This window comes from Abramis brama (assembly GCF_963993115.1).
Source record: "Abramis brama genome assembly, chromosome: 14".
Classification (NCBI taxonomy): domain Eukaryota; kingdom Metazoa; phylum Chordata; class Actinopteri; order Cypriniformes; family Leuciscidae; genus Abramis; species Abramis brama.
The window spans coordinates 17,111,873-17,122,599 of record NC_139976.1 but is presented as its reverse complement, the minus strand read 5'-3'; the positions used below and the strand labels follow the sequence as shown (position 1 = coordinate 17,122,599).

Genomic DNA, 10,727 nt, shown 5'->3' with positions numbered 1-10,727 from the left:
GAGTCACATATATTTCAAAACGTGCTAAATAACAACATGAACAACATATTAATTAATTTTCTTCTTCAGCACCTTAAGACAATGTTCACAATTAATGTTAGCAGTATTATTATTATTTTTCCAGAAGATAAGTAAGTTTAATATATATTTATACTTTCCTCAAAATCTGAATGTCCTGCACCACCGGTAGCCATGTTGGATTTAGGTCAGGCTGACTAATTTATCACAAAAAACTTGAAGCAAATCATGTGACCAGCATACTCAAGACAGACCAGGCTGTGATAAATGATAAAAGGATTTGATGAAAAAATCGTTCTTAGGCCCCAAAAAAGACAATAAAAACTATGTGACTCGTGAGTCACGTTGCCTGTTTTAGGGTTAAATCAGTTACATAAAAATGTAGATTAACCTAATTTGATACCAAAAACTAAGACTGACTGCCCCTGTTTAACTGCTAGTGGGTCATACTTGAACTTAATGCAACCGGCCTGGTATTAAGATGTGTTTTGTTCGATCGGATCACAAGTGGACAACACTAAATACAGGTGTAAACGGGGTCTAAAATGTTTTGAGCTTGTCCACATTCAACCACTTTCATAGTCGAAAATGAATTCGACCGGATCACTTTGATTGTGTGAATGCTCATGTGATCAAATGTGTTTGAACAGCCAAAGACTGCCTACTGACCTAACAATTAAAACAGTTAGTTTAACTGCTTCTATTGTTCTCATTTGTAAGTCGCTTTGGATAAATGTAACTAGAAAGGATTTATTTGTTTTCATGACTAGCAACTATGAGGGTTTTTTTTGCCCCAAAAAAGGTTGTGTGTTTTTTTTTTTTCTCCATGAAAATCATATTAAATAGCATCAGATATTATGCTGTAACCTGCCTAACGACATTTTAACTTAATATAGTAAATTGAAAAAGGTAAGTCTCGGTATCTTTACAACTGTCTATGTGCCTATAGTACATAAACTATCCATGAAAACATAATAGTTTATATACATGCATATCGCCACTTAGTGAACGTATTTTGTTGCAAAGCAATAAGAACATGATGCAATTGTTGTGGTGACGGTCTGACATTTTTGAAAACGTAGTCTATAGCGTTATTGGTTGCGTATATGGACCTATAGTCTATAGGTCCATATGCAACCAATAACGCAGAATCTTCTTGGCGTATCTCTGATGTACCCGCCCTCTCTCTCTCTCTCTCTCTCTCTCTCTCTCTCTCTCTCTCTCTGATGCTCTGCTCCATCCACCTGTGCCTAGGTAACGTGATCACGCAATTAATAGCGGGAGCGCGCTCTCTGTTTTAGTGGTCCGCGTACCCGCTGTGCACAGGAGGCTGGTATACAGTCGTTTACCTCGTGAACCTCAGGAAATATCAGTAGCTGTTTATCTCATGGACCACTGGATTTGGATTTTTAGTTGTTGTTTTTAATTTTTTACATTTTTGAACTGTCCCGTTATATAAAAGTAACAGGTAAGCGCAGACTATCTCGCCTGCAGTGCTGTTGTGGATTGTTTACTGACATATTTCCTCTGCAGTATTTCATAACTCCGCTGGTAAACTTGTTTGTAAGACGTTTTGTCCTGTCACATAAACTGTCAGCTCCCGTAAGTGTTCAAAAAAAACACAAGAAGTTAGCTTATATTTACAACTTTCCTCTTTTTAATGACATTATATGAAAGCAGATGGATAAATGAATCAGTGCTCGCGTGCGCTGGTAAGTGTAACGGCATGTCGTGAACGAGGGAAGCACGCCCCCTTATAGCAAGTGCGCGGTCCCGTGACTTACCAGTTAAACCTGGCTGAGTTAAAACTGTTACTCTCGCGCATAGCTCCGACCTTGTCCACTACGAGGACACGTCAAATCACAGTTGTACTCTCTCTTTTCGCAGGGTCACATCAACGGAGTCCAGCGTCTGCGTGGCATATAACAGAAGCACTTCTGGAACGCTTGAGTCATTTTTATGGAGGCTTGTGGGACGCAACGAAACATCTATTAAAGTATTCGCACTGAGGATATCACTCCAGATCCCCTTTAGTTCGGGACATAGTCTTAATTGTTTGGATTTCAGCCTGTTTGAAATGTGGCGTTATGTCCTCGAGATAAATGTGCTATGTGTGTGATTTGGAGAGGATCTTGTGGAAGGTGTCCAGTGGGAAAGAGACTGGGTGGACTCATCTGCAACTGATCCCCGTTTTCTGAGCGCAATGGACTTGGAATGAAGACAAAACATGGATATAATCTGGGAAATATTTATTATCCTTCAAGTCAATCTCATTGTTTGCACTTCAGGTAAGATTGTACATTATGATTTATTTATTTATTTATTAAGAAGTGCCTTGATATTCGTGTTATAGCTTGAGTTGTGTTAAAACCATAAAACATGTATTACAAAATCATTCACTGTACGTAGTTGTCCCCTATTATTCAAATAATATAATATTATTACGTAAAATCCTTCGGAAGGCGCGGAATTCCATCAAAATCCAGTTTTTGATTATATAAAAATCACTTATTTTTTTATGTTGCCTACAACGTTTATAGCCACGCCATTTATATTAATTAGGCTACTATTCCTTTATTAATTAAAATAATTTAAGTTAATAATATATTTGCTTAATACTGTGTGGCTGTTATATTTTAATGATGGTCCATTTGCCATACTAACTCATTCGGGTGGACTATGTGTTGTAAGGCTAGGCATACAGTAAATTAAATTACATAAATTAAATTACATTAAATTAGTCATAGGCTATGAGTTTTTCCATCCACTGGTTATGTACATGTGAAATAGTGATTTTTGGAGGCGGTCATCACTGCAAAGACCATATGTAGGAGCAATGAAAACCCAAATTGCAGCTCGAACTGGTCTACTCGAACTGTTACCATTTTACCAGTTACTATCACTTAGTCAGTTTAATGCGGAGCTCGTGTGAGGTCGATTATATGCTGTCCTCTCAGACATTATAGTGTTAAAAACCAGAACACCCACGGAAATAACTTATTCAGTGGGCAGAAGTCTAAATGACTGCCAAAAGCCGTCCAAATAAAAGTCACGAATGTTATTAAATGACTAAACAAATAAAGTCCGTTCTGGTTCAACTTTAAAGCTCCTCGCGAGAGGGTTATGGAACACGTCCAGCAGTGTCGCCCACGCGAGAACTGGACATTGATGGCAACTCAGCGCGCAACACATCTGTCTTCCTCCTCATGATGCGTAGGACAGGCAACGTAAACGTCCTTGACTAGTGTTTATGGCCCCTGAGAGCTTTCCTTTTTAGCAACCTCATGTAAATTTCAATGATGGTGAACATTTTACATGAGGCTACTTGTATGGAAATTCAGACTGTTATTGCTTTGCAATATTAATTTTTACATTACGTATGAGCACAATGTGGTTAGTATGTGTGATTGGTTTGCTTTTAATGTGTTTTTATGTATGTGAAATACTAGCAGTGTTTATAATGTGACTCCAAGGATTCTTATAAATATCTCCTGTGTTTTGCTGAATATGTTCCAGCAAAGATTCATCTCTAAATATGATCATGATATCAGTTGCTATGAGCATTTTGGTTTTATGTTTAGTAGTGCCCTTAAATCTGGTTCCAGTTTTGTCTCCCTGTACCTCTTCCACTTTGTCAACATGAATTGTTGTGCACAGCTCATTTGACTTCTATAACGTTATATAATTTGGAAATACAGGTCTTTAGCCATCAGGAATTGATTGGATTGTGAAAATTACACTGTATCAAAGCAGAGCCAGAATGAATGTAAGTTTGCTATTTGGCATTGGGTTAACATTACCCAGTAGCCCACACAGCCCAAGTGACGTCAATGGAAAAGGTTGTTTCAGAGGAAGAGCAGGTTTTTAAAATTTTGATTATGATTATGATGATGGCCTTTCTTCCCTTTGGAATAACGTGCACTATAAATCATTCATAATAAGAGCAGGAATGTGCTTTTTAAAAAGAAAATGGGGTACATTTTGAGTTTACATTGCCTTTCAGATATTTCCTGGTGTAGCTATGGTGCATCATTATTATCATTTTCAAAGCATTTCCATTTTGTTCCATTGCCATCAATCCCCAAATAGCAAAGCCCTCTTATTTACTTTCAACACTGTTTGCCCCAGCAGTATTCTTGATGACGTGTCTGTTGTAAGCAGTTGCATTGTTTTATGACAGATGGAAAACACACCATTTTGCTATTTAAAACTTTATTTTATCTTTTTCGAAGGCTTTTGTTATAACAAGGAAGCTCTCAATGATTTTTTTTTTTTTTGTCGCAACATCATGCTCACAAAGATCAAAGATTCCATTTTGTCCCCACTACAGTCGTAATTGGACTGTAACGAGTCCCAACTTCCCTAGCCCTTTGGTTTTCAGGCATTCTTACCGGAACATCATAGATTTTAGCTGACATTTGCAGAGCATGAGCATTTGTTTAGTTATGGCAGTTAACATTTGCTTTGATGCCGCTCTGGATCCAGCGGCACAGGGATCGCCTCATGATTCTCAAAAAGTGCAGAGCATCTCCTTGTGTCAATGTCCTAAAATACTGCAGTTTTAGAGGGACTGTTGATATATAGTTGATGTAAAATCAATTACAGTTCTATTAATTATGATATTCTTATTGGGACTGATTTATTCTGTTCTAGTTCATTTAATGATCATACTCTTTAGGATATACAGTGAGGTACAGAGAGTTTTCAGTGTTGGATATTTGGTATTGTGGTATAACATTTAACTCTGTGTAATGGCAATAGAGTGAAAAAGCTTTTTAACCTTTTTAAAATAATTATTTAACAATTACACTACCAAAAGGGCTCTTTAGCCTCGTCCACTCCCATGAAACACTGCAAATGACGTAATCGAGTCAGCCAAAAAATAAAAATCAATCAATCAATCAATCAATCAATCAATCATAAAAGTTTGTGTATATATATATATATATATATATATATATATATATATATATATATATATATATATATATATATATATGTATATGTGTGTGTGTATGTGTGTGTTTATATTAGGGCTGCAAATCTAAATAAACCGCACGTGATTTGGCAAAGGCTGCAAAAATATATATCTATATTTTTTAATACGCAGCTTGTCAGTGAAGCACCGTTCTGTGATCAGCAGTAAATGCTGCTCCATCTGATAGCCAGAGGGCACTCTCATGCAGACACTGCAAATATGCCCTACAGAAGTATAACGCTCAACGTTCCAGGAAATCCCTATGAATAAACAGAAGATTGAAACACTTTAGACTTTATGACTAATAAACACATGACACACTATGAGAATATATGTTTTATATGAGTTCAAGCATTCTCGGGTATTTTCATGATAATAAATTATATTTATACTTCAAATCAGCATATTATTTCACAGTATTCTATACAGTGATAAAGGCTATGTTGTGTACCTTATTCTGTGTAAGAAGGCACATCATCTCACAGAAGGATGTTTTCAAACACTCAACTGACATTATGAAGTGAGTTATTAAATGTTCAAAAAGGTTCATAAATGCTTCTCATGTTTGGAAAGATGTTTGACGTGTGTTGCTTTTTCAAATGCACATTATAAGTGACTCAAACTCAGTGCTTTTAGATGGAGCAGCATCTACTACTGATCACAGAGCCGTGCTTCACTGACAAGCTGCGCATAAAAAAATTATTGCAGCTTTTGCGATTTAATCACACTAAGCCAAATCTATATATATATATATATATATATTAAAATATGTAAGGGTTAATGCCCGACGAGGTGTCCATTGTCAGGTATTAATGGACGCCTCGCCGAAGTCCATTAATACCCGACAATGGACACCTCGAAGGGCATTAACCCGCTTATACCATGGTCACTTGCCAAATAACACATTTTTAAAACATTAGTTTATATTTTAATTAGTTTTACAATCGAAATCTAAAGTTTTTACAAACAATAACTTGGTTTCCCTGGTTACGCCTGACGGTTTATTTAGCAACCGGAGATATTTATAGTCCGCTCAGCTCGTAGAACCCTTCAGTTTAGCTAACTTACGAGCCAGAAAGTTAACGTATTTTTTTTCATGCAAGTTAGGCTTGTCTAGCCATGGGCGTTACACTTTCGTTTTTTTTAACCTATAATTAAAACACACAGTTAGGCATAGTTTTTATTTTTATTTTTTATTACTTGTAAACGGATACTTTGACTGCCTGTTACTATGGTTACTCACAGCTGATGTAGCCAGCGCATTTATTTATTAATTTCGAACGGTAAACAGTCAGTTTCACCAGAACTCCTTTACTAGGTGTCCTCTATCACTTTTTAATGGACACCCTGCAGCCAATCAGAATCGAGTATTCACCCAGACCATGGTGTATATATATACATATTTTTGTCAGATTTTCAAATACTTTTTTGCTTCAAATCAAAGTTTGTAATGTTATGATCCACTTCATGGATGGTTGGCTAAGTTGATGGCTTGTAACGCTTTAACGAAGACATTTAAAAAAAATAAAAAATAAAAATAAAAATCCCTTTGGGTGAAATTAATGGAAAAAATACTTCTGGAACCAACGGCACTGCAAAAGGGTTGCACTCTGTAGTCATTTTGATTTAGCTCTTCATTAACCTCTGACAGTGGAAGTTGTTCATAAAGAGTTACATATCAGAGCTGCAGATGTCTGTTGTTGTTGTGCCAGATTTCTCAGCCCAGTCAGAAAACATTGTACCACCATTCTGATAAACAGACTTGATTATGTCTTTCAGGTTTGTTTGAATAGGACTGAGAATCTAAAAATAAAAATTTTGACACACTAGAGTTTACAGTCCTAGTTTGTTGCAGTTTGCCTTTGCTGTTATGAAAACATGAGGGTCTGCATTCATCCAGGTAATTGGAAGAATGTGTGATCAAATCCAATCAAAAGCATTTGGACCAATCAAAAGCATTTTGGAAGTTGTTTTGCCACTCGATTCATTGATAGCAGCATGGGATTGTAGTTTGTAGTAACCATTCACATACTTTTCCTTCAAAGGTCTTGGAGGACTGGATTAATCAGAGCTGGATACTGTCTCCAATTCGTTTAAAGAGCATCTCTTGCTTATTGAGAGTGAGGCATTTATGGTGGCATTATTAAGACTTGAAGAGGTTGTGGGCACTTTCATCCATGGTGGCTAAATGTTGTAATTTATCAAATCTTAGTTTGCATGGTTCTTGTAACTTTTCATGGTTCTTCAAACTCATTAAGCAGTTGTGGGCACAATGTTTGTGAATGATTGTGGAATATTCAAATGAATGCGTTCAATTAATGCTTTTAAAAAAAAAAAAATTATTTTGGTCCCATGCAGAAAATGTAACCTATTTTTATAGCTCAAATTAAAGAATGTATGATAAAAGTATAATTAGATAAAATTGGAGTAATGTTTCTCATTAATAACCATGCGTATGTTTCTAATCTCATGCTCTCTATAAAATTACTCCCACTTTCCCTGAATCCTGAGAATGTTAGTGTGAATTTTGAATTAGCCTGAAGAAGCATTTAATTTAATTAAGCATTTGATTCAGTAAAACCAGAGACAAGCCATATTTTAAAACACTAAAAGGCTAAAGACTTGCTGAACTTCTAAATCAGCTGTTAGTCAGGAGCAGTTGTGTTTAGCTAGGTCTTCCCTGATGGGTGGGTGTAGCTAACACTATTGACTGTCACATGCAACGGGCATAGCCATTTGTAAAAACCCAGCCATGAATCTTGTCACAAACCCACAGAAGCAAGACACCATGACATGTTTGCACTATCTCTCAGGTACCCTGTGGCACATCATCCACAATGCGCACCTGGCCACTCTTAGCTCAACAAGCGACACTCGCCGCAGCTTGACAGTGATCTCGGCTCTCTTTATGAGGGAGGCCTCGCCGCTGCCAAGCATGTGACTGCGAGAAGGTGTTTTTAATGTGTAGGCAATGCCACGGATGAAGGCCGGAACATTAAGCATTGATATCTACAGGGTAGTACAGAGGCTTTCGCTGTGGCTGGGTGATCCTGCACGCACACATTGGGCAACACTGTCTCAGCTGACTAATCTGATAATCCTATGCAGATGTGTCTGTGAGTGAGTTTGCATCTGTGCATGTAGAGAGAGAGAGAGAGAGAGAGAGAGAGAGAGAGTTGCAAGATTGTCAGCATCCTCCGTACGTGATTTGGTTGTTTATCCTTTCCCTTCCGGAATGAGGGGCTTATGTCACAGTTCAAAACGTTTAGATATGATGTAAATTGCCAAATGAATTGTTCTAAGAGAACCTGAATGCATAATACAGAAGCAGTTTGTGTTCTTGATGATAAAAGTGTGTGAGTCTCTGAGGGAAATCGCTGCAAATGCTCCAGTAATACTGATAAAGTTTATATCTGGTAGTAAAACTTCCACTCTCACATTTGCCTCTGCATTTCCCGAGGGAAGTGCTAAGTTCTCCATGTTGTTTTTGCTGGTCAAGGCAGTGGGTGTGTATTTCATACCATGCCATCTGTCATATAATTTATTTATTTTAGAATAACTTTTTTTAAGACTTTGGTGCTTCTGGGGTCATAGTAAGGCCATCAGAGCTTAAAAAAAAAAAAAACTCCAGTATTCAATCTAATGTTGATCCACAAAGGATACAGGCCATTAGCTTACTGTGTAGACTGACGCTGGTGGAGTGGGCTGGAGCTTCAGACCAGTGTAGTCAACGTAATAATCCTAATAGGCTAAAATTACATCTCGACTGAATCGATGACGTCAATGATGGTCATGTTTCTCAAAACAAGGCTACATCTGAAATTGCGTACTGTGTATGTACTACTTTTGAATAAGTAATTACTTCGCACCCATTAAAAATATGTTCTATATAGTGTGTAATATGAATATAAGGATGTACTACATCCATCATGTGAGCTACCAGCTACCAACAAATCATTTCTCATGGCCTCATGGGATAGTAAAGTGTCCATCAGATGTGCACTTCAGAATCTTGCTGGGTACTTTTCACCAACTGTCTTATAATTTCGGTGAATTCGGGCATACTATTTTTATATACTGTTTTGCACCTACAATATAGCTGTGGCGAGCGGTGTCTTTAACAGTTTATAAGTTTTCATTAAAAATAAATATCCTAAAAGAAAACAAAATGTCAAAATACTATGAAAATATTTTCAGTTATGACTTTTTTTTCCACGAGATTTAGTCTATTTAGTTTTGTATCAAATACAATGGGATTTTCGTTGATCAAGATCTGGCAGTCTTCCCCATTTGCCAGCAAATCAATGAGAATGTGGGACAATGATGACGATGCATAACAACAGAGCGTAGGCACCAAAACTGCTGTGGATCTGAAACCATCCATGACTGGCAAATTTGAAGAAAATGATCGTCGTTTGGCAAATACATAAATGACGGATGGTTAAATACGTATTGCCAATGTTTTATCATGTAAGCTTTATGGTACACCCCAAACAAGGGAATTTGTAGTCATTTATAGTTAATGTTTATTAGCGCGACCACGAATGGCTTGGGTATGAAAGCATTTGCAGCTTATAAGGACCCCATGGCCTTGCAATATAGTAGACGTATATGATTTCAGATGCAGTCAAAGACTCTCTAGAGCAGATGCTAATTGCTAGTATAGCAACGGCACTTAACGTTTACATTCAGCATTTTGTTTCTTACATGCTTGACAACAGCGTTGTGTAACAGAGTTGACACATTTTTCAGCACATTTTTTGCAATCTCTGACATCTTGCACTGTATGAATGGAATCGCACTGGGCAGCTAGTTGACTGCCTTGTCGTATAATGTGTGAGCCATACTGCACTGTGTAATTGTGTTAATCATGAGGGGTTTGTTTACTCACGGAGGAGGAGAAATGAGTTGCGTTCATCTGAAGATTTATAATCTCACGGCACTCGATTGGATTTATTTATAACACGCTGTCAGTTGTATGGAAGTAAAACAATGACAAATGTTTTTGAAACAAATAAGCTTGTTGAATCTACTGATATTCCTGCTGTTCCCGGATGTCAAATGTCGAATTTGAACTACTGAATTTATGGAAGCGAATTTGTAAAGCGAAATAAAATGGACCGAAAATTGCCTGTCAAATATTATAGGTTGTATTTTTAAACAGAATGAATACTTTGGAAGTGAAATCTGAAAGGTGAATATGGATTACTGAATTTTGAATAATGAAAACGTGTGTGTGAAATGTTTTGAATTGAAATATTCACAGATTAAATATACAACCATGTTGAATTTCAGCCCATAAAAATGCAATCCCTAAAAATACAATGCATTAAAATGCAAGCAGGGTTAATGCAATGCATATTTTTTTCAAGTAGTGCAATTCAGCAAGCTTTTTTGTTTCAAAAACATTTGTCATTGTTTTACTTCCATACAATTGCGATTAAAACTTCCCGGTGTTATGGAAATCGCCCTTCTTTGATACTGTCCCTTTATACCTTGTTAGAATACGGTTGTGTCTGCTGTTCGTTCATACAGATTTGTATCCAAGCAGCGACTTTAATCTGCTAAAGGAAGTTTCTGCTGGCAGAAGTTACCGTTTGTGTAAGTACTTTATTTGTAAATAACTAAAGGGTTTATTGACTAATTAGAAAATAAGCAATAGATTACCTGTAAAAATGATTGCTGTATTAATCGGCTAATCTGAAAAATCTGATTGATTAATCGTGAAAAT

The 10,727-nt window shown here is 36.8% G+C and overlaps 1 protein-coding gene across 1 annotated transcript in view; it reads left to right on the top strand.

Annotated features, from left to right (window-relative positions):
• Positions 1-1,802: 1,802 nt before the first annotated feature.
• Positions 1,803-10,727, top strand: part of ca10a (carbonic anhydrase Xa) — a 195,736-nt gene continuing 186,811 nt past the window's right edge. Inside the window, exon 1 of the mRNA XM_084135487.1 lies at positions 1,803-2,306. Coding sequence (XP_083991613.1) covers positions 2,246-2,306 — 61 coding nt within the window. The 5' untranslated portion in view covers positions 1,803-2,245. The remainder of the gene's footprint in view (positions 2,307-10,727) is intronic.